Genomic DNA, 25,464 nt, shown 5'->3' on the forward strand with positions numbered 1-25,464 from the left:
TAAAAGCCGACTTTTTTTGCCCCGTTGTGCGTATGGATTCACTACCGTGCTGGTCCCCTTCTTCTCCACAGTGTGCTTCACCAGGATGTCAAAAGCGATGTTGGTGATGTGTTTGTCGGCAATTTTTTTTATTTACAACGCACATAGCAGCACTATATGCTCACTGGTGGCGTGCCTTTAGCATCCTCTCTCACCTGAAACCTACACCCTTTAACGTCCGCATGCTGACCTCAGTCACGTCCACCTTTCCTCCATATAAACAGCGTGCCGGCCCAGTCACATAACATCTACGGCTTTTGGAACTCAACACACACAAGGTGCACCCACAACAACCTATCTGGATTTGATAAGAGATTCGATAAGGAATCGGTTTGATAAGAGGATTCGATAATGGCATCGACATAGATAATTTCTTAACTAACATCATTCCTACTCATTGATTGACATTTTGGTGAATTTACTGAGGTGTTTGTGAAACTGAAACAATACAAAAAAAATGCCATTGTAAGTTAATAATACTAGCACAGGCATTTGTAAACGTTTTAGCATATCATCTAATACTAACGACGCTAGCTTCCTAACATTTTGATACCACGTACAAATATGCATAAAACACTCTTACAGACATCACACGGTTTAGTAAGTAAGAATTGTTTTAGCTATATTGTAAAACTTACAAATATTGCTTGGAGTGATGAATGAAGAATCCATACGAGTAGAAACGCTGTGGACGAATAGTGACAGCACTTGTACTTCCGGTTGAAAGCTCAGTCCAAACAGAACTCGTCCAAAAGATGGCACCATAACACAAACAATAACACACCTTTTGAATGTCTTTGTTCGTTCTTTCGGAAAATTATTTGCACAAGAGGAGTCAGCAAAAAAAAAAAAAGTCAGTGGCACGGTGGCCCAGGAGTTAGTGCATGTGCCTCACAATACGTAGTTCCTGGGTTTGATCCTGCGCTCGGAATCTTTCTGTGTGGAGTTTGCATGTTCTCCCCGTGACTGCGTGTGTTCCCTCCGGGTACTCCGGTTTCCTCCCACCTCCAAAAACATGCACCTGAGGATAGGTTGATTGGCAACACTAAATTGGCCCTAGTGTGTGAATGTGAGTGTGAATGTTGTCTGTCTAATCTGTGTAGGCCCTGTGGTGAGGTGGCGACTTGTCCAGGGTATACCCCGCCTTCCACCCGAATGCAGCTGAGATAGGCTCCAGCACCCCCCGCTACCCCGAACGGGACAAGCGGTAGAAAAATGGATGGATGGATGAGTCAGCAAAATTGTATTTTACATTTGCATGATGACAATGAAGATACTGCTTCTTATTCTTCTATCGCCGTCAGCGAAGAAAAATCCATAAATTAGCCGCACCGTTTTATACGCCACACAGAGTGCAAAGCGTCGGAAAAAAGTAACGGCTTATAGTCCGGAATTTACGGTAGTTTAACTGCACCTAACCTATTTTTAGAAAAAACAATACACTTCCACTGCTTTGCCGACAATTTACAAATATAGGGCAGCACGGTGGAACAGGGGTTAGTGCATGTGCCTCACAATACGAAGGTCCTGAGTAGTCCTTAGTTCAATCCCGGGCTCGGGATCTTTCTGTGTGGAGTTGGCATGTTCTCCTCGTGACTGCGTGGGTTCCCTCCGGGTGCTCCGGCTTTCTCCCACCTCCAAAACATGCACCTGGGGATAGGTTGATTGGCAACACTAAATTGGCCCTAGTGTGTGAATGTGAGTGTGAATGTTGTCTGTCTATCTGTGTTGGCCCTGTGATGAAGTGGAAACTTGTCCGCCCCGCGACCCCAAAAAAGGGACAAAAGCGGTAGAAAATGGATGGAAATATACAACCCACTCAAAGCAAACATCAACTGTATCCAGCCCCTACTGAAATGTATAAAAGAAGTCCAAGCATGGACGGCAGGAAGCTTTTTAAAATTTAACAAAAGCAAGACAGAGATTGTTGTATTTAGTGATCCGAACATTTTAAATGGTTTCAACAGTGAAATTGGCCCACTTGCCTTATTCTCTCGCCCTTTTGTGAGAAACAGGCAGTACAGAATGCAGCAGCCCGCTTGCTAACAGACCAAACGATGGGAGCACATAACCCCTCTGCTCACGGCTCTCCATTGGCTTCCAACTCATTTAAGGATCCATTTTAAAATGCTGCGTTTAGTTTTTAAATGCTAACATGGACTTACCCCTATCTTACCTGTCTGAGCTCCTGCAGCCTCACTGCCCGGGCAGAGCATTGAGGTCTGCAAACAAATTGCTCTTGTCTGTCCCACGCTCCAGACTCAGCACCAGAGGGGACAGAGCCTTTTCTGTAGCTGCCCCTAAATCATGGAACAATCTACCTCTGCACATTAGAGTTGCTCAAACATCTGAGCGATTTACAACCCTGCAAAAAATGTATTTATCTACTCAAGCATTTTGCAAACAACACCTTGGTTTTATATTGTTTTAACTCCAGTTTTCTGCTGTTATTTTATTACTGTTTATTCTACTATTCACTTTTTTTATTGTTTTTATAGCTTTTATTGTCTTATATGCCCTGTGCAGCACTTCGTAAGCTTTTTAAATGTGCTATATAAATAAAGCTTGACTTGACCAACACAGAAGCCACCTGTAATTTTGTGCTGCTCTCATATTTGATTACAATAAAGCATTCTATTCTAAACTTTATTTTTGGTCACTTAACTGACAGAGCTGCAACTGTAATGGTGTATCTCCGTACACAGTGTGGAGCCGCTCCTATAAGTTAATAATCACTTCCATTGCAGAAAATAAACAATTTCATTTCTTAATATCTTCTCCTATTAAGTAGCATTCTCACTGAAGGATGAGGCTAAACATGTTACACACAGATTAAGAGCAAGCCAAGTGCAGGCATGCTAATCGCTATGTTAGCTTGCAACAACACAATAAATAAGTGCTTTAAGAAGTTTTTTTATTTTAAAACCTTGGAATTTGGTAATTTTTTACAAAATCTGGGAAATATTCCCTGAACACGGGAGGACTTTTTTGGCAAAAAAAAGTTTTTAAAAAGTAGTAGATTGTAGTTTTTGCATTTGTTTAGTTATTATGTACTATTGACTTTGTTTTGGGCAGCATGGTGAACCAGGGGTTAGTGCATGTGCCTCACAATACGAAGGTCCTGGGTTCGATTCTGCGCTCGGGATCTTTCTGTGTGGAGTTTGCATGTTCTCCCCTTGACTGCATGTGTTCCCTCCGGCTACTCCGGCTTCCTCCCACCTCCAAAGACATGCACCTGGGGATAGGTTGATTGGCAACACTAAATTGGCCCGAGTGTGTGAATGTGAGTGTGAATGTTGTCTGTCTATCTGTGTTGGCCCTGCGATGAGGTGGCGACTTGTCCAGGGTGTACCCTGCCTTCCGCCCGAATGCAACTGAGATAGGCTCCCGCACCCCCCGCGACCTCGAAAGGGACAAGCGGTAGAAAATGGATGGGATGGATGGACTTTGTTTTACTCAAACAATTGTATGTATGTATGATTCGGCCGTGTTTGCCATCGGGATGGACGAGCATAAATAAGTCCTGGCTGGATGAGCATGTATCGGACAGTTTGGACTCACTGGACAGACTCTCGCTCATCCACACGGACCAGACATTGGCTTGGGGTTGGTGGGGAGCCTACGACGCTTTTTTGGGTGTGATCCTGTCTCTGTGTATTATGTATTATTTATTGCTCATTGTTGTTTTCCTGGTGTTTTACTTTTGTTGCTGTATGTAGAAATGGCTCTACTGAAGTGGCAGCTGGTTGCATGTCTTCTGTGTTCTTTAATAATTCCCTTATGTTTTCATGTGTTTTTACCTTATTCCTTGTGGACTTCTACCACAAAATGTCCCTATCGTGAGATGAATAAAGTATATCCTATCCTATCTTAATAAAACAGAATAAGAAACTAGTTCAAATAAAGTGTAGTTTAGGAATGCACAAAAAAATCGATTCACATCCGAATCGCGATTCTTATTCATCCCGATTCTAAATCAGTTAATACTTTTCAAAAATGTATTTAAAGGGGAACTGTTAGTACGCTAGAAAAATAATTTCTCTGTGTTCTCTCCCTTACAATAACAATGTCGCTACAGCTAAGTTATCATACAGGTTACGGGGCGTAAATGAAGTATTGGTGACGGTTTTTGAATGCATTTTTAGTTTGATTTAAAGGTCGAATGGATCGCTCCCATTAGCTGCATTGCTAGCCACCAAGAACGAGACGATTTCTATGTTACAATTAGTGTTGTCCCGATACCAATATTTTGGTACCGGTACTGGTACCAAAATTATTTCGATACTTTTCGGTACGTTTCTTAATAAAGGGGACCACAAAAAATTGCATTATTTGCTTTATTTTAACAAAAAATCTTAGGGTACATTAAACATATGTTTCTAATTGCAAGTTTGTCCTTAAATAAAATAGTGAACATAGAAGACAACTTTTCTTTTATTAGTAAGTAAGCAAACAAAGGCTCCTAATTTAGCTGCTGACGTATGCAGTAACATATTGTGTCATTTTCTATTCTATTATTTTGTCAAAATTATTAAGGACAAGTGGTAGAACATTAATTATTAATCTACTTGTTCATATCTGCTTACTTTCTCTTTTAACATGTTCTATCTACACTTCTGTTAAAATGTAATAATCACTTATTCTTCTGTTGTTTGATACTTTACATTAGTTTTGGATGATACCACAAATTTGGGTATCAATCCGATACCAAGTAGTTACAGGGTCATACATTGGACATATTCAAAGTCCTCATGTGTCCAGGGACATATTTCCTGAGCTTATAAACATAATATAAAAAAAAAAAAAACGAAAGAAGATGTTGTGATGCCAAAACATATTGACGTAGTCATAGTAATATCGACTAGATACGCTACTGTACTTGGTATCATTACAGTGGATGTTAGGTGTAGATCCACCAATGGCGTTTGTTTACATTGTCACGCCGGTGAGCTACGGTGCAGTGAAACATGTTTAGCTATTCCTCGTCCTGCAGGGATGATACCTATAAGAAACATACTTTATTTGTCGCCATGGAGGCGAGGATTAGTGATTTAGAAGTAGCTAAAACACTGCTGACTGGGGCTGGACTTTAGCCGCTAACTAGCTAGCCAAGTCTTAAAGCACCTCTTCTGGTGGGCATCTCAGTGTTATAACTTCACCTTTATCGTTAGTTGTTAAGCCAAAATGCGTCCGTTTTCCCTTTTCTGTCTACACACTGTGTCTGCTTGTAAGTACTCCGTGGTTGTGCACTGCGGAACATGCTCTATTGCTCATAAACCAGCAATGACACAACATGACGACAACGGGGGCGGTAGGGAACGGTACTTTTCAGAGGCGGTATAGTACCGAATATGATTCATTAGTATCGCGGTACTATACTAATACCGGTATACCGTACAACCCTAGTAACAATGCAAAGAAAAAAAAAATGTTTGTCTTCTTGTCGCTCATAATGATTGTGAACAATAGGCAAAATTCCAAAAAATGTGCAATTCCCCTTTAAAGATATATTTTTATTTTCTGTAAGAACCAATTTAAAAAAATACATTTTCAGGCCATCCAGAAGGAGCTTTTCTCACCGGTAACCAGTTCTGAAAAAGTTTCATTATAATTGCTATACCAAACAATGTATTGCGAGAATCGGTTTGAATCGAATCGTCACCCCAGGAATCGGAATCAGATTGAATATTCCCACCCCTAGTGTAGAAGTTGTTAAACTATGTAACTAAAAAAAAAAAGTATCATCTGACCCCGACATACATATTAATGGAGAAAGAATGCAAATTGTCAGCCAAAATAAATATCTTGGGTTAATAATAGATTCAGAGCTTTCCTTTAATGCCCATATTGGCAAATTGTGTAAAATAATCAAGTTTAACTTCGCAAATTTTCGTGCAATTCTAAATGCAATGTCAACTGAAGCTGCAAAATTGTATTTGCATTCGATGATTTTCAGTCACTTCAACTATTGCCTTACCAGCTGGTCTCAGGCTGGTCAGAGTTAAAAATAAAAACCCATTGGAAATCTTGTACAAACAAGCAATTAAAGTTATGGATAAACAACTTAGGCACTATCATCACTGTGCCATTCTAAAAAAAAAAATCAGTATTTTAAATTGGGACAGTCTTCACACATTTGCAGACTTAAAAGTGACCTATAAAGTACTGCATGAAATGGCTCCAGATCCTCTGGCAGAGTTCATCAGCCAAAGAAACAGCCGTGAGCGTGTCACTCGAGGCTCTGTCAGAGGTGACTGTTATATTCCTCTGCACAAGAGCACTTTCAGTAAGTCGGCCTGGTCAGTAAGGAGTGCAAATGTGTGGAACTCAGTACCTGAGCAGGTCACAACATACAAGGCTTTCACAATTTGTTTAATAAATGTGGCTTATCTACGCCTACAGCTGCCACCACTAAAAGATGAGCCTGTTTTGATGCTATGACACATGTTATGTTATGATGTTGTATTTTAATATTTTATTATATCATATATGTATTGTGTGCTTCTTTTCTTTTTCTTTGAATTTGTAATTTCACTGCCTTTTTTACATCATGGCCAGGGGACTACAGATGGAAACTAGCCCTCTGGCTAATTCTGGCTTTTTTAACCATGTGTAGTCATGTGTTTTTATGAAACTGCATTGTCCCCTTTGAAATAAACTAATCTTAATCGATAGCACTCACTATAAATAAATGAAAAAAAAAAAAGAGTTATTGCATGTGATGATTGGCCAATCTCATTCATGGATGATCGGTATCGGAATCGGCAGCATAAATCCCTGATCGGAACATCCTGAAAATGGTATATGTCAATTGAAGTGGCTTACTTGTTACCCGCTCTGGAACTTTATGGATGATTGAGCTGGCTGAGATTAGAGTTGACTTGAGTGGCTCAGCAGCTGTCAGCCTTTTTTAGTCAAGGGAGCGCCTACAGTACAACTGGAGCCCATGCTATTTTCCAGTCTGCAGCAGGAATAATAATACAGTAATATTATAATGCTTGTCCATGCAGGCATGGTGTAGTGCAGAAATGAGCTGTATTGGCCTGCATGGATGTGCCAAAATGAACAGGCACCTCCTGGCCTTTCATGCCCAGGGCAAATGACTCCACATTGCGTGCTTGCCTGCACTTGCTGTGTTTCTTTCACAATAGTAAGTAGCCATAAGAAGGGATATAAAGCTAATAGGCTCGCAGTGCTGCAAAAACACAGAGCAGGTGCTTCTGTTGGAGAGGAGGGGAAGACATTCCAACCTAATTAAAGAGTGAATTAAAAGCAGAAACTTCACTCACCCGAATGTAACATCTCGTCAGCTCCTATGGCGGCTTTCTTTTTTTTTTTTAAATGGAGCACAAATACAGTACTATTCCTCGTCGCCTACAAAATGTACTGCATTTTTTTTTTCTTTTTAGAAAAAGCGTTATAAAAATGTCGTTAGGTCCTATATCCTCACTGCGGTTGCTGAGGGTTTAAGAATCCCGAGAGGAGTCGCCGAGGCTCGGTGACCGACGTTCGCGGAGCTCCTCTGGTAGTCCGCGTCTTCACGCGATGCCGTCGTTTGTTGCCCTTGTCCACCGGCCGCCCATTCACGGGCAGCCAGATAATTTCACTCAGCTTATTTACAAAGTGGGACTTCTTCTTGCGAAAGGAGAGGAGCAGCTTCTCAGCGCACACTTGCCACAGGGATCGTCGTCATCGTCATCTTCATCACCAGTTACAGCCTGACAAAAAAAACCAAAACCCTAACAGTTCGTCTCTTCCGTCGATAGGGGGCGGCAGAGACGAACGTATTGTAACCAATCAAAGACAGCGCTGCTACAACGCTGCGTTCAGGTGCTCACCCTTGCGATCGGTTTTTGCTGCATTTTAACCCTATAATAGTCACTGGTAATTTAATGAAGAAAGTGGATAACTAACAAGTTACGTCAAATGTATTTGAAATAGGCAGCACGGTAGAAGAGGGGTTAGTGCATCTGCCTCACAATACGAAGGTCCTGAGTAGTCCTGAGTTCAATCCCGGGCTCGGGATCTTTCTGTGTTGAGTTTGCATGTTCTCCCCGTGACTGCGTGGGCTTCCTCCCACCTCAAAAGACATGCACCTGGGGATAGGTTGATTGGCAGCACTAAATTGGCCCTAGTGTGTGAATGTGAGTGTGAATGTTGTCTGTCTATCTGTGTTGGCCCTGCGATAAGGTGGCGACTTGTCCAGGGTGTACCCCGCCTTCCGCCCGATTGTAGCTGAGATAGGCTCCAGCAACCCCCCGCAACCCCAAAGGAGACAAGTGGTAGAAAATGGATGGATGGATGTATTTGAAATATTTACTGAGAATTCAAGTAAAAATTCCGGGCTTGGAAAAAAATACCGCCTTGACCCAAATATAAGACAACCCACATTTTCAAGTCCATGTTTTTAAAATCATGTTTAGAATATCAGTTTAATCGAATTTTATTACTCATATTTCTTAGCTGCCTGACAGTAGTTTGACGACTCTGCTTCAAATTGTATTATGTCATATGAAGCATCATACAATAACTCCACCTTTGTTTGCTAAAGGTGCGTTCATACTTGTTTGGAACGGTAGTCTTGATCAAATATGGATTTAAAAAATGTCTACGCTAATAAAAGAATATAATTAAAAATGAAAATGTCTGATTAGTTAAAAGCCAGTGATTCCATGTTGACTTTTTAAGTTTAGGCACTTAAAAAATATGTAAACAGTTCATAGTTTTATGGTATGTTTATTGTAAAAGAGACAGCTAATGTAAAAATAATAATAAAACAAATCAAAGAAAAACATTAAATAAAAACATAAATTAGATTATATTTCCATCCCATCCATTTTCTTCCGCTTATCCGAGGTCGGGTCGCGGGGGCAGCAGCCTAAGCAGAGAAGCCCAGACTTCCCTCTCCCCAGCCACTTTGTCCAGCTCCTCCCGGGGGATCCCGAGGCGTTCCCAGGCCAGCCGGGAGACATAATCTTCCCAACGTGTCCTGGGTCTTCCCCGTGGCGTCCTGCCGGTCGGACGTGCCCTAAACACCTCCCGAGGGAGGCGTTCGGGTGGCATCCTGAGCAGATGCCCAAACCATCTCATCTGGCTCCTCTCGATGTGGATTATATTTGATTGAGGAAAATAAGTATTCAATCCCAATTGAAAATGTGGCTTTATTCACAATGCTTGCGAGTTTGTAGGGGATCGAAATTTCACTCAAACTACAGGTACATTTGTAACCTTTATTTCAAACTGTTTTTGTTGATATCATGTCTTTCTCTGTTCAAATGTATTGATATTTCACTTAATGGAATCAAATAATTGTGCCCTCATAATTGCCACACAAACAATCTCACTAAAATGAAAACATAACCTTCTTGGCAAATGTAACTTAAGCGAACATTCAAAATACACGTTTTAGCTGATTGTACTGTATGTCATTGAAGGCACCATATTATCATGGCCCCAATTCTATTTTTTTATATTGTTTGACATTCCTTTGTTGTGCGGTTCCACAAGCAACCACATTGTGTGCTGAATATAATTTCTAAAGTGCACATTGCCTCTGTTCATGCGTGTTTGTATGTGAGATCAAAATGTGTACATTCAAGAAATCGCTTCGAGCGTGATGAACCCAACAACCCCGGTGAAACATTGATTTCTGTCGCCCTCTGGTGGACTTTATGAACCACAATTGGACTAGACAGAAAAAGCATGCAATTATTTTATTGAGAAACAAACAAAGCTTTGTATAAAATTGTCAGCACATAAAGACAACAACAAAAAAAACATACATATAAAACAGCAATAATATTTTTTCTATGCATTTAAATAATTGTAATACATTAGACCTTGTGGATACAGTCAGCATTTTAAAAACATTCACACGTGTATATGCAACATTGTCAAACCAAGCTCAAAGCAGTGGACAAACAACATCCAGCATCAAAAATTATTAAAATGTGTAGCCGTGTCCAAGTGAACCCATATGATAAACCTCCTGTGTTGTGCGTTATAATAAATATTTTTTTTATCAAAGCCAACAACCCAATTGTCAAGCAATATCTGTAAACAGTAAGCTCGTGCATCAGGTTCTAACGGAACAATGGCTGCTACTACTATGCATAATTTCACAGAAATAATTATCACAGCATTAAAAATATTTAACTTGAATAAAAAATATGATGTTTCCATTTAAGCTTCTGCAGTACCGCACATATTTCTCCTGCTGATTATGTTTACTCGTCACCTTCATGAAACCAAGTGTTTTGAGAAAACTTAAGATGTGGTGCAAGTTCTTAGAACTCTTTGCGGCTTTTGTAGCAGAGACAAAATCTATTACTTTCTCCAAAGAGCTGTGGAAGACCTACTCATCTTCATGTTACATTTTTCATCATGCACTTCTTCACCTCTCTTGAAGAACCTCACACTCAGATGGCTTCTATTCCACACCAGGAAACTCTTTCACAACTACGTCTGCATTTACATATATCAGGTCCCAAGACCCCGTAAGAGAAAACTAGAATGCTTTCAGTCTTAGCTTTCCAACAGTCAGTCGGGTGTATCTAAACTGGGTACCTCATATGTTGACAGGGCTGAATTAATTTTCCAGGGGTGGTCTTAAGGGAATGCAGCCATCCATCTCCAGAGACTCTGGCCAACCTTCGTACTTGTTGCCGGTTTTACTGTTCTTCATACGCTAATGGGAGCAATCAAACCGAACAGATTACATCAGACGTCATCAAAACTGAGAGATGTATTGTGATGCCTTTTTCCCTCTCTCCTATACTAGGTGCTACTGCTTCGAGAGCTACAGCCAACAACACTATTATCAGTACTAATAAATAATACTCTGACTAGTACTATAAATAGTAGCAGTAGTCTCCTTTATACTAGCAGTAGCTGTGGTGTTGCATGGGCTGCCAGCGCCTACAGGTAAAAGCCAGTAAATTAGAATATTTTGAAAAACTTGATTTATTTCAGTAATTGCATTCAAAAGGTGTAACTTGTATATTATATTTATTCATTGCACACAGACTGATGCATTCAAATGTTTATTTCATTTAATTTTGATGATTTGAAGTGGCAACAAATGAAAATCCAAAATTCCGTGTGTCACAAAATTAGAATATTACTTAAGGCTAATACAAAAAAGGGATTTTTAGAAATGTTGGCCAACTGAAAAGTATGAAAATGAAAAATATGAGCATGTAACAATACTCAATACTTGGTTGGAGCTCCTTTTGCCTCAATTACTGCGTTAATGCGGCGTGGCATGGAGTCGATGAGTTTCTGGCACTGCTCAGGTGTTATGAGAGCCCAGGTTGCTCTGATAGTGGCCTTCAACTCTTCTGCGTTTTTGGGTCTGGCATTCTGCATCTTCCTTTTCACAATACCCCACAGATTTTCTATGGGGCTAAGGTCAGGGGAGTTGGCGGGCCAATTTAGAACAGAAATACCATGGTCCGTAAACCAGGCACGGGTAGATTTTGCGCTGTGTGCAGGCGCCAAGTCCTGTTGGAACTTGAAATCTCCATCTCCATAGAGCAGGTCAGCAGCAGGAAGCATGAAGTGCTCTAAAACTTGCTGGTAGACGGCTGCGTTGACCCTGGATCTCAGGAAACAGAGTGGACCGACACCAGCAGATGACATGGCACCCCAAACCATCACTGATGGTGGAAACTTTACACTAGACTTCAGGCAACGTGGATCCTGTGCCTCTCCTGTCTTCCTCCAGACTCTGGGACCTCGATTTCCAAAGGAAATGCAAAATTTGCATGGTTGGGTGATGGTTTGGGGTGCCATGTCATCTGCTGGTGTCGGTCCACTCTGTTTCCTGAGATCCAGGGTCAACGCAGCCGTCTACCAGCAAGTTTTAGAGCACTTCATGCTTCCTGCTGCTGACCTGCTCTATGGAGATGGAGATTTCAAGTTCCAACAGGACTTGGCGCCTGCACACAGCGCAAAATCTACCCGTGCCTGGTTTACGGACCATGGTATTTCTGTTCTAAAGTGGCCCGCCAACTCCCCTGACCTTAGCCCCATAGAAAATCTGTGGGGTATTGTGAAAAGGAAGATGCAGAATGCCAGACCCAAAAACGCAGAAGAGTTGAAGGCCACTATCAGAGCAACCTGGGCTCTCATAACACCTGAGCAGTGCCAGAAACTCATCGACTCCATGCCACGCCGCATTAACGCAGTAATTGAGGCAAAAGGAGCTCCAACCAAGTATTGAGTATTGTACATGCTCATATTTTTCATTTTCATACTTTTCAGTTGGCCAACATTTCTAAAAATCCCTTTTTTGTATTAGCCTTAAGTAATATTCTAATTTTGTGGCACACGGAATTTTGGATTTTCATTTGTTGCCACTTCAAATCATCAAAATTAAATGAAATAAACATTTGAATGCATCAGTCTGTGTGCAATGAATAAATATAATGTACAAGTTACACCTTTTGAATGCAATTACTGAAATAAATCAAGTTTTTCAAAATATTCTAATTTACTGGCTTTTACCTGTATAGGCAATTACCATAATTTCCTGGACTATAAGCCTTTTTAACCCACACTTTGCACCCTGCGGTTTTTTTTTTTACATTGCTGCAGCAAATTTATGGATTGCTAGGTTTCCAAGCTTCACATGCTGCCAACAAATTTGGCCTTGTCATATCAGACCAATGAAATTGCCGTACAGGTGGGCCAATATTTAATTGGTGGACCAATTAAATTGTTTACAATAAATCAGGAATATTCAACTTTTTCAAGGCCCTGGACCCCCGAACTGATGGGCAGTAGCAGTGTATATATCTTGTATGAAATTATTATTTTATTTTACATTGAACTCGCGACCCCGAGAGGGACAAGCGGTAGAAAATGGATGGATGGATGGTCCTAAAGGTACTTTGTCATTGTGCAATACTAACGATATTCAAATAACAGCACTGTGCCGCTAATTGCTAGCTGGCAGATAGTGCGCTAATCCCCAGCTTGACAACTAGTGCACCAACCGCTAAGTTACAACTAACGCGACAATTGCTAGCTGACAACTAGAGCGTTAATCGCAAGCTGACAAATAAATCGCTAATAGTTAGCTGGCCATTAACGCGCTAATTGCTAGCTGGCAACAAGAGCACTAACCCCCAGGTCACAACTCGTGCGCTTATCGCAAGCTGGCAACTAGCACGCCAATCGCTAGCTGACAACTAGTGCGCCAATCGCTAGCTGACAACTAGCGCGGCAATTGCTAGCTGGCAACTAGGGCGTTAATCGCTAGCTGACAACTAGAGCGCTAATGTCTAGCTATCCCAAATGGGAACCTGAATAAAATAATATAATTATTCATTCATGTCATATAGTGTGTTGGCTCAATGTGCATGTGGATTTAAAGACAATTTGTGGAAAAATTGCGGGGGGGAAAAATAATAAAAAATATATTTTAAAAAGATCACCTAAAAAATTCACGTGTTAAAGACCTCTGCAAATCAAACATACTCACTTAATTATTCAGTCTGCAATTTATTTTATAGATTTACTTTCAAGACACGACGAAATGTAAACAACACAGCCCTAAAGCAGAAGATGATCGACCTGGCCATCGAAAAAGGAAACAGCGTAACGTAAATCCACCACCACCAAGGAGGCCCCCTAAATGCCGGACCGCCGCGCACCGAAGAAAGCACAAGCTCAGAGGCAAAAATGAAAGTGTAAATGAGAAACCAGACGGAAAAAAGCGTGACGAAGCAACCCCCGAGTCCTTTTAACACTGACACCGAAGGGGACTACTCAAATAGGCCCAGCTATTGTTGTACGTGTTACAGGCGTGGTATTCTGTTACATTTGTGAATAAACACAAGCGCCTGTGTAACTATTTCAGATTTCAATGTGTACACCTGCGGCTAATAGACATGTGTGGCCAATATACAGTTTGTACAACAAAAATTTAGTAGGTGAGGCTTATAATTTTGTGCGTTTTATAGTCCGCAAATTACGGTTTATCCGTACTAACTCAAACATAAGATGACAATATAAGACGAGATTTATTTTTCAAAATGTTTTTACAATAAAATTTACCTTTTTAATGTATTTTCAATATCAATGAAATAACAGGACAACTGCAATAATTTCGTAGTTGCTCAACAGTCTTATTAACATGATCAGGCTTGTCTGCTTGCTTACTTGCTCAGCTATTGAAAACACTTTTTTCTCAACAGAACTTTGTGTCGATTCAAGATGTTTTCATCATTTGAAACCTTCTGCATCTTTTTCTGTTGCATCTCTTAGAATTTGGAGGTTGTAAGCTCTGCTTTATGAAAAGTGCCTTTTTTCAGACAATAAATTACACATAAAGCCGCACCCATCTAATTTTTGGACTAGTTTGATTTTGTACATATATTGGCCACACAGGTCTAGAAGCTGCAGGTGTACATGTTGAAACATGAAATATTTACACAGGCGCTTGTGTTCATGCAGAAATGTAACAAAAGACAGTGCCTGTAACATGATTTAAAGTCATTGTCCTCCTGCATGCCGGTCCGGTCTTTCAGGGCCAGTTGTGGCTGAATTTCCATTCTGAGCGAAAGCTGTTTCCCTTTTCGATGGCTTTGTTGATCGCTTTTGGCTTTGGGGCTGTGTCGTGTGTGTCGTGTGCATTGCATGTCTTCTTTATGATGAAGGTGAGTCCATAAAGCTGAATGAAAGCTGAAACTGTGTGATAGTGTGAGTGTGTTCGATTTAATGTGAACAATTTCATTGGTCCACCGTGACCTGTCTAGCAAATTAATTGGTTTGATGTAACAAAACTTAATTTGTTGGCGGCGTGTGAAGCCTGTAAACATGGAAAAACTCATAAATATGCCACAGCCTTGCAAAAAGCGCAGGATTTAACAACTCAAGATACCAAACAGTATAGTTGCGATCGATTGAATGCCCTGAGAATACAATGACCTGGATGAATGAGAACATCCATAGACAAAATATTTCAAGATTTATTCTGATATAATTTTGTGTTCATAACTTACAGCTTATGAAAACCTTGAATTGAAAATTTCAGAAAATGATGGGCTTTCAAAAATTGTAAATCATGAATTAAAGTTATAACAAATAAAAGCTTGACATATTTCACTTTGTATGTAATAAATGTATATCACATATTGGTTTCACATTGGAAGTTGAATTGTTCAAATGAAAAGCCTTTAACCCAATATTCAAATTTTTTGAGTTTCACCAACCGGAAATTATGGTAATCACTGTGGAAAACATTTATGCCAACACTAAGCAGTGAGCACATAACAATTCAGGAATATAAATAGACACTGTAAATACATTATGATTACCTGCTCAAATGGACTCTTATTCTCGATTCCCTTGGCACCGACAAACACCCAGCTGTCCCGAAAGGCCAGGTCCTTCACGGCTGTGCTCCCGAGCTCCTCAAACAGTCGGCGAGATTCGTCATTCAGCCTGCGGCCGAACAGGAGAACAATGTTTACTTACAGATGAGCCTCAACCTTTTTAGAAGGAATGTTAATAATGAAATAAAAGTTAACTACATGATTCAAACACTTTACAAGCTGTTTACAATGTATGCACTCTGGGAGTATAAAAGAATCACTTAACATGCTTGTTATGTTACACCACATGCATCATGTAGAGATAAGAGCAGTTTACCTGATAGACAGATGATAACTATGAATAATATATTAAGAAGAAAATTGATGTGGACCCAAATTGATCCCTGGGGAACCCGATAGGGTACTACAAAGTGGGTGAGGTAGTAATAGGAGATTATTACTTGGAAGCTGGATCGTCAAAGGAGGCCACAAACACCAGTGTTCCCTCATGGAGAGGCCTCAGAAACTTCAATAAGTCCGAAACATCTGAGGACAAACATCACAGTCTTGATTTCATACATTACAATAACACTAGGGACATAACGATATGAAAATGTAATTTCACAGTTATTGTGACCAAAATTATCACGGTTATCATTATTATGACGATATTGTTGAATGTGCTCAAAAAGTACTTATACACACACTGAAATCTTTTCACCAAGTTATTTTTTTATTTTCTAATAACTAAAATAAATACACACACTGTTGGAAAAAAATACTATTTTGTATGTTTTGTATTTTGTATGCTTCACTGATAGTGTTTTAGTCTTAGTATTTTATCTATTTAAATGGTTAAGCTTTTATTGTTTCAAATATTGCTTTGTACTGTAGCACTTTCTTGAAATGAAAAGTGTGTAACAAATAAAATCTATTATTTATGGCAGGCGTGGTGGCATCCTACTCTGTTCAGCAGTCCTTAAACGCACCGTAAAAACACCTTGTCTCGTATTCCTACGAGTAACTCTGTTCTAAGAGAGCAAAGCTTGTAGATTTAATGTGCACCATTGAATATCTTAGTTGCACATCCAGCAATGTGTTGTGTGTGTTGAGATATGTTGTTTCTGAATGGTGAAAGATGATAATGAATTGTATTTTCATGTTAGCATTTAAACTAGTGAGCTGGTGCCAGTCAGTCCGTGAGTTAACTAAAGTGCAGTTATAAGTCACAGTCTTTTAACAATTTTTAATTAAAACGGTAATACTAACTGTCAGGGGTTTTATTGCAGTTATCACTATAAATTGTTAATCGTTACATCCCTAATTAACATCAACTTTGATTACCTCCTGCCCACATGTCGAAGCTTTTTGTTTCCAGGAGTTCCCCAGAGACCCCTGTAGAAAAAACAAAAAACAGTGTGTGACGCTTCATCATTAAACCCAAATATAGTCATAAAACACTTGGGTCATGGTACCATTCACCAAAGCGATGTTTAGTCCTCGGCCAACATTGTTCTTTACACTGCTTAATAACCTGTGTGAGAGGAATAGAGCGAAGTTAAAACACAATCCAAAGCAAAACGCTTCTTTGCCTTGCTCGTTATCAACCTACACTCTTACATTTCAGCTACTTACTAACTTAGACTCGTCAATGTAAGCTAGAACAGTAGTGCAGATATACTACACCTATAATTGTCTAAATAGTTGGCAACACAAGTGAATACGCCTCATAAATTTTGTCCTTGGTGTAGATATTAAGTGTAAGCACCAGAATCCTCCACCAACCACAGGACCTTATATATTTTGGGTATGGAATACACCAGAGCTACAAAGGTTGTTACTGAAATCCTTTCACACAACAAGTCATCTGACATCTCAGAGATGTGTTTGTACTGCTTTACTTCTCTAAAGCAGTGATTCTCAACTGGAGGTGTGATGTCCTATTTTAAAGCAAAGGACAAACTTTATACATATCTTTGCACACATCTGTGACGTAACCTTCAGCTGTACAATATTTTTTGTTTACTTCAGTATATTTTTTTTACTCCAGTAGATTCAGCAATTGGATTACAATGGCATACAATAACGAGCTAAACGAATCAGACATTTCTGCACAGCATTTAAAATCCTAATTTAGAATTGATCTGGGCAGTATCCCTTATTGTGCAGCAGAGGGCGCCATTACAATTCTACACACCAACAGCTAAGGCAGTAATTCTCAAACTGTGGTATGTGTACCACTAGTGGTATGCAAGCTCCATCTAGTGGCACACCAGAAATCACTTGATTAAAGTACAGTGTTTTATTTCCCTATATCCAAACACAGTGTTAGTGTTCAAACAGTGTGTGAAGTTATATTGGCCAAAAATATTAAATATACTTGTTAAATTAAATATCTGCCTTGATTTTAATGAATATCTAGGCCTACTACACTACTGTATTTTAATGTTGGTCGTTATGGTGGTACTTGAAAAGCCAAGTGTTTTCTGAGGTGGTACTTGGGGGAAAAAAGTTTGAGAACCTTTTGGTGAGTCAGGTTTTATGAGCCAATCAGAAAATAAGTATTCAAGTCTTCACATCACATATGATTTTAGATATTTTTAGACCAATTCGATTAGGCTAATAAAGACTGTGCCACCCGAATGTGAAATGGTATCTGCCTTTTTGAAGATTATATAATGCAATGTAACAGCTCTAAAGTTCAGTTGTCGCCACTGTATAACTCATGCTCACTGTCCGCACCTGGGACACTTGGGCAAATTTTACTTTCTTTAGCCAGACCTCGGATGCATACTGTTGGAAAATGTTCACCTGCTCCATTGTTAAGATTTTTTTAAAGCGCTCTGCACTTAGGGCCTTATTCTCCCGTTTGCGCTGTAGTGTTGTTGGAAAAATATGCACAAGGCCAGATTTGACAGCTATTGCCCACATTTTAGGGTTGCTCCAGGGTTGGATGAAGGCGTGCAGTGACACCGTGACAAACTTACATCAAGGAGGAGAATGCCGCACGGACAGAATAAGCGCAACTATGCATCTTCTATCCACTTAAGAGCATGGGACAATAGGACCCTAAGTCCCAAAGACACTCTCCTGGACTTTAACATCTCTCACACAGAGAGCTTTGATTTGAAATTATTAAATCATAAAGAACAGTAATTTGGATTTGTTTATACATTGAACAGGTTTTCAAAAAGTATCAAATCCTCCAAAGACTTTTTCTAAGAGACTTAGCTGACCGTGTACCCCATCGGCCGGGACCCGTTTTCAGTGGATTGCTGTCTTTGCCTGGTACAGAGATGACATTCGTAAACATGTCTTTTGAACAGCTCTTTTAGCTGACGGTGTGTGTCTCACAGCCAAACCAGTTGACCACTAAAATAACGTATAACCAAGTTTCATTTCTATAATGTTATCTCTTGAGAAGATATACTGTAGTAAAAATGTCTCCTGAAATATGAAGGTTGTACTCACTTGTGTTATTGTATATACTATAGAAGTGATAAAAAAAAAAGAATTGAAGAAAAGGGGAATGACACAAATAAAGAGGAAAAAGGGCAGGAAGAAAGAAAGAGAGTGAAATGAACTAAATCAAAAAGGAGCAAACATTAGAAAAGACAGTGGAAACAGTATGTACATTATCTCACATTTTATCCTCCAGACAGATTTTGGGCCCAATGACATTGGCAGCTCCAGATACCAGACGGAAAGCCAGGTGTTTGGAGGGACATGGTGCTGAAAGGCCACATTTATACCGCCGTGGTCGCACTTCAGCTTTAAAAACAAAACATATATTGTAGCTGTATTACAATGCTGCTGGAGAAGGATCGGATATTTAAAGTATTGTCTTATAAATACCAGTTGTTGGTCCCTGACTTTCACCTGAAAACAATTAAAAAGGAAAGAGAATTAGTCAACCAAAAAGGAATTATTTTACAGAGACTTTGTAATCAACACCCACCAGACACTTTATTAGATGCAGCTGCACAATCCAATAAGAGCCAGTAATGTTTGGTGACCTGCCTGAGTGGTTTTAACTAACAATATGTTTACTATTGTGAGAGGTATAAAACTGCACTGCATCATATTATAGGTGTTGCTAATATTTTGTATAATGTAAAACATATGTTACACACCTATGAATATGACCCGATGTCTTTACTTAACTTATCTTGGCACTGTTAAGGGAATGTCTATCTATAAAGCATGTAATGAAACCTAATCAACCTTGTATGGTTATGGATGACAACATTGTATTACACCAGGTATCTCCCAAGATCTAATACAACTGTCTGCACAAATTGTTAAATCAGTGGCGAGCCTGAGAAGAATAACTTATTTTATTTTCTATACAGCACTACATCACAACTTCTAAGAATATAGTTCATATAAAACAGGTCTATGCCTTGTTCTTTAATAAAACAAAATAGATAACCTTATCATATACATTTTTTTACACAATATCTTATCATTTATCTTGCATGATTGCAGGTTTAAAATGTCTTATATGTTCTAGGTATGCTGTGCGGTGGAGCGACCTTGTTTAATAAATGGCATGTCTTTATTCTGACTATATGAGTTACTATGGCATCTTTATATTACTTTATATAGTGTACATTTGTAAAAAGTAACTTTGGAGGAGTGATTGCAATGCAGTCAACTACATTGCACAGTGCGCTTATACATGTGTAGATGGCGTCGGCTCAAACGGTTCCCAAACGGGTACTTAACAAATTGAAAACACGCACATTTTTGTAAAAACTAAAGCAAAAACAAAATGCCTTTTTTGTCCTTTTATGGTAATGGATTACATGATAACTAAGTAATAATTTACATTAAAAAAAGAAGACTTAAAATCTACAAAAAAACAGACTGTGCAAAAATTACTTACTTGAGTAGTAATGTTTGATACTCAAAATTCTGGGTGTTACTGAATGCAATATCACTCATCTTACCTGTTATTGGTGCATAATGAGGAAGTGCTGTGTTGTTGTTAAGCCTACTGGCAAGGCGAGCGCTACGGTGCTAGCAATGTTATGAGGGTTGCCTGTTAAGGTCACATTTTTTCCGACATTGAAAACACTCTTGTGGTCGACATAACATGTAAAGGTGGTTCTTTGGTCAACATTTTGCATAGATTTTGTTTTACTGACCATCTTCAAGCCGTTTTCTGATTGTCTCTCGAGGATGCACTTTTTTGTTAGTAGTGGTCTTGTTTACATGCCAAAGCCCTCTTTCAAACCAAACCCCACTTTGACTGTGTCTCCACCCCGTCAGCCATGTCGTAGTTATCAGTGTTTGTATGTTGAGTCTACTGACATAAGTTAGAACTATACGTTACTTCTTTTTAGAAATGGCAACAGCGGAGGATTTTAGCTTGCATGTGTACGCATAAGCCAGTCTGCCCCACAACAACAGGATAGAGAAGAATAAGGAACTTATTGATTACAACTTTGGACAACAACTGAATAAAAATGGTGCAAAGCTTTTGGGGTAAACCTTTACCAAACATGGAGATATATGCAGACGTAACTGAGGCAATATACATCAGTTAAGTCTTGTAAGAAGGCAAGCTTGTTTTTTAAAGTCTCTGCCATGCCTCCACGGTTTGATTTCAAATTTTCAGGATGAATGGGGATCCCAAATACACAAGCACAGGTACCAACAAGTAAGAAAATGTGGTTTTGTATAATAGCACCCCGTTAACGCTTTACACTGTGAAAATAAATATATATTAAAACATTGATTATAACAAAACGAGCAACTTTAAAAACACATTCCTACAAATTATTGGAAAAAAAAAAAAGAATACAAGTTGCTATGCGCAATTACTCACTAACTTCAATCTACTAATCTTCCACCACTCTGTCTTTTAAGTATAAACAGTACTGAAATATTTGCAAGTTCCAACAACCTTGACATTTACAAATCTAAGAAATATCACCCCAAAACGGCTCAATGTTCTGATTTTGTTGTGATTAGGCCCAAATAATGGCATTCCCTGCTGGCACTAAGCCTATATTGCATTCAGTACGGTACAGAGAATATATTGAAACATCTATTGATTAAAAAAATCTTCTTTTATACATATATATATATATATATATATATATATATATATATATATATATATATAAAACACACACACACACACACTCACACACACAGTGGTGTGCAAAAACATTAGAACACCTGCCATGAACTGGAATACAAAGTCTTATAAAACCCTTGTTTCTTTCACAATGGAACCTTCAACCATACTGATATTGCATAATGAGACATGAGAGACATGATAAGAGAATTGTGAATGATTTGGAAGAAATCTGACCAGTGAACTGTAATGTAAACTCTAAGAAAACACTCTGGAATGAGTCTGAGAGCGTGGAATGACAACAAGGTTGAAACTCTCAGAAAAAACAGACATAATGCCAGAAAGATGCACTGCAGTGATTGGTGCTAAGGTGGGCCACAATAAATATTAGAGTGAAATGTAAAAAAAAGGACTGGACTGATAAGATGGTAGGTAAAATATTCTCAGTATCTTTTACAATGCCAAAACCTGAAATTCAGTCTTTGGGAACAAATGAAACACCAGTTTCATAAGATTTGATAAGTGTTATAATATTTTGCACATCACTGTATGTATAACACACACACACACACACACACACACACACGCACACACACACAAACACACACACACACACACAGACACACACACACACACGCGCACACACACACACACACACACGCGCACACACACACACAGGCACACACACACATACAGCTGTATAAAAAAAAAACGTTTCCATAAGAGTTGGGAAATTGTGTTAGATGTAAATATAAACGGAATACAATGATTTGCAAATCATTTTCAACCCCTTATTCAGTTGAATATGCTACAAAGACAACATATTTGATGTTCAAATTGATAAACATTTTTTTTTTTTGCAAATAATCATTAACTTTAGAATTTGATGCCAGCAACACGTGACAAAGAAGTTAGGAACGGTGGCAATAAATACTGATAAAGTTGAGGAATGCTCATCAAACACTTATTTGGAACATCCCACAGGTGAACAGGCAAATTGGGAACAGGTGGGTGCCATGATTGGGTATAAAAGTAGATTCCATGAAATGCTCAGTCATTCACAAACAAGGATGGGGCGAGGGTCACCACTTTGTCAAGAAATGCGTGAGCAAATTGTTGAACAGTTTAAGAAAAACCTTTCTCAACCAGCTATTGCAAGGAATTTAGGGATTTCACCATCTACGGTCTGTGATATCGTCAAAGGGTTCAGAGAATCTGGAGAAATCACTGCACGTAAGCAGCTAAGCCTTCGATCCCTCAGGCTGTACTGCATCAACAAGCGACATCAGTGTGTAAAGGATATCACCACAAGGGCTCAGGAACACTTCAGAAACCCACTCTCAGTAACTACAGTATGCAAGGCGAAAACCGTTTATCAACAACACCCAGAAACGCAGTCGGCTTCGCTGGGCCTGAGCTCATCTAAGATGGATTGATACAAAGTGGAAAAGTGTTCTGTGGTCTGACGAGTACACATTTCAAATTATTTTTGGAAACTGTGGACGTCCAAAGTAAACCCAAATGTTTACTGAGTGTTGTTAAAAGGAAAGGCCATGTAACACAGTGGTAAACATGCCCATTCCCAACTACTTTGGCATGAGTTGCAGCCATGAAATTCTAAGTTAATTATTATTTGCAAAAAATAAATAAAGTTTATGAGTTTGAACATCAAATATCTTGTCTTTGTAGTGCATTCAATTGAATATGGTTTGAAAAGGATTTGCAAATCATTGTATTCCGTTTATATTTACATCTAACACAATTTCCCAACTCATATGGAAAAGGGGTTTGTACATAAGATTAAGTGTGCAATAATAAAATCCATATTTCATTTGTCTTTAGTTTTATGACTTACCATTGAAAAAATGGTGCACAACTGAACCGTTTCCACCTCCAAACAAGGTGTTTACAAGCAGCAAGGTGAATCCCACCAACAGCAGCACTGCCAAACCTGTGAGACAAACAGGATTGAAACAAACAAAATATTAATCGTACCACACGACCAAAAGTTTATATCATGTTAGGTTGTTACCTGAGTAAACATACCTGTAAATCTCATGATTCAGGCTCTTGTCGACCTACAGGTGAAGATGGAAGACAAACTCCATATGAGGGTGGTTGGTTTGTGTGTACACAGTGCATTTTTACAAGAGGGCTTGTTCAAAAACACGTTTCCATTCTTCATGACACACACGAGTGAGGTGCCACTTGTGAAGCATTTCTGTATTCGTACAACCCGATGATTCAAATCTGTGACAATATTTCATTCCCATTTTGTTTGGCTCTTATTTCTGAAACCAATGCCATTTTAGTAAACATGTTATATTATATACAATTGCTCCAATTTGTAAAATCATACAATTATTCCACCAGATACTGAGGAAGGGAGCACTGGGGGTAAGATATCTGTGAGGGAGGGACTGCATTTCCCCCGCCTCATGATAAGATGCTGCCATCTGTTTGATCAAATGAAGAACAGGAATGTAACATGATTTCAAATGTTGCTCGTGGCTCACAGAGAGCATTATGAACAATGTTGTGAGTAGAGATTGTGATTGTGGCGCACATGATGTGTATTTATTAACTCATATTATGTTCCACAATTGGTGAATGTTCATATTCATCTTGGAGAAAGCAAACCTTCAAGTTTGAGTACACAGTGGTATTTCAGCATGATCACATGATAAAATAAGGCCCCTTATTTTGATATTCGCAGGTGAATTGGATCACTTCTCACAGGAAGGAGGCCCTAATTGGGACTTCGGAATGCCAAAGTGATAGCCCTATCCTTTAGAGAAGACTACCTGTCTAGTTCAAACACCAACCTTTAAGTTATGACTTAAAGCAGTTGTTTTCCAGACACTTACACACAAACATCTCCTTTTATGGTCAGGAAGTGCTGTTTAGACTTAGCGCACACCCAGACAGACAAAGAAGGAATATATAAACTGATGGTTTGGCTTCTCCAGGTTAGGAATCCTCCATTTTTGACTAAGATTCCTCCGGATACTGCAGACCATTTTAAATGCAGTAAAAAAAAAGCAACTTTTTGGTTCAGTAAAATTCAGTTTTACCATGAATTGATTAACGTGGACCCCGACTTAAACAAGTTGAAAAACGTATCTGGCCTTGTGGTTAGAGTGTCCGCCCTGAGATCGGTAGGTTGTGAGTTCAAACCCTGGCCGAGTCATACCAAAGACTATAAAAATGGGACCCGTTACCTCCCACTCAGCATCAAGGGTTGGCATTGGGGGTTAAATCAGCAAATGATTTCCGGGCGCGGCCACCGCTGCTGCTCACTGCTCCCCTGTGGGGATGGGTCAAATGCAAAGGATAATTTCACCGCACCTAGTGTGTGTGACAATCATTGGTACTTTAACTTTAACTTTTAGTGGTCAATTGTACGGGATATGTAAACTGTACGGTTTCATATAATGTATTCTTTTCCTTTGCAATCTACTAATAAAAGTTTAAATCAATCAATCAAAAAGCAGAGCGTCTCCGACGTCTCTTTTGATCCAACTACGCATGCGCGTCGTCCCTCAGGCCCGGGAGGGGACGACAAGACCAGAATTACACTTCACACACATAATGAGTTATTTTCAGGAATTTAGCTATCTTCCTCGGTATTGTAAATCCCATTGCAATGTGGTTAAGAAAAAACGTTTTGGAATGAATTACCAATGACTCCAAACTGTAAAATGACAAGGAAACTGAACACTGTTGATTGGTGTGTGTATATATACTCATTATATAGTGTTGATTGTAGTGTACTTACCAGATATTTGTCGTGTCCAGGCGTAAAGTGTTGCTTTCTCTCGGCGACTGGCTTTAGCTGCAATTAGCGACGAAAGCGCCGTATAACACGCTTTAGTGAAGTTAAACTACTTTTTTCGCCGTCTCTTCCCTAGTAAATTTCAATTGAAGTATCCGAAGTATTTCCGACCTGACGGAAATACCCATTCTCGAAACACATGCACTGAGTCTGCGCAAACAACATCACGTGACCACGTTGAT

At 39.3% G+C, this 25,464-nt stretch overlaps 2 protein-coding genes across 2 annotated transcripts in view; both read right to left on the bottom strand.

Annotated features, from left to right (window-relative positions):
• The window catches only part of wnk3 (WNK lysine deficient protein kinase 3), a 99,588-nt gene extending 91,844 nt beyond the window's left edge, over positions 1-7,744 (bottom strand). Inside the window, exon 1 of the mRNA XM_061986672.2 lies at positions 7,329-7,744. The gene's annotated coding sequence lies outside the window, so the exon portion shown is untranslated. The remainder of the gene's footprint in view (positions 1-7,328) is intronic.
• A 1,511-nt stretch (positions 7,745-9,255) lies between these two features.
• fam3a (FAM3 metabolism regulating signaling molecule A) lies at positions 9,256-25,425 on the bottom strand. The gene is made up of 10 exons (XM_061986680.2): positions 25,226-25,425; positions 23,494-23,525; positions 23,303-23,398; positions 19,215-19,238; positions 19,004-19,130; positions 16,835-16,893; positions 16,704-16,754; positions 15,821-15,905; positions 15,363-15,489; positions 9,256-10,726 (listed from the first exon to the last, which is right to left on the bottom strand). Exons 2-10 carry the CDS (start codon positions 23,504-23,506, stop codon positions 10,628-10,630), a joined length of 681 nt encoding a protein of 226 aa, XP_061842664.1. The 5' UTR covers positions 23,507-23,525; positions 25,226-25,425; the 3' UTR covers positions 9,256-10,627.
• Positions 25,426-25,464: the final 39 nt, after the last annotated feature.

The sequence above is a fragment of the Nerophis lumbriciformis genome, linkage group LG01 (genome assembly GCF_033978685.3).
Source record: "Nerophis lumbriciformis linkage group LG01, RoL_Nlum_v2.1, whole genome shotgun sequence".
Lineage (NCBI taxonomy): Eukaryota > Metazoa > Chordata > Actinopteri > Syngnathiformes > Syngnathidae > Nerophis > Nerophis lumbriciformis.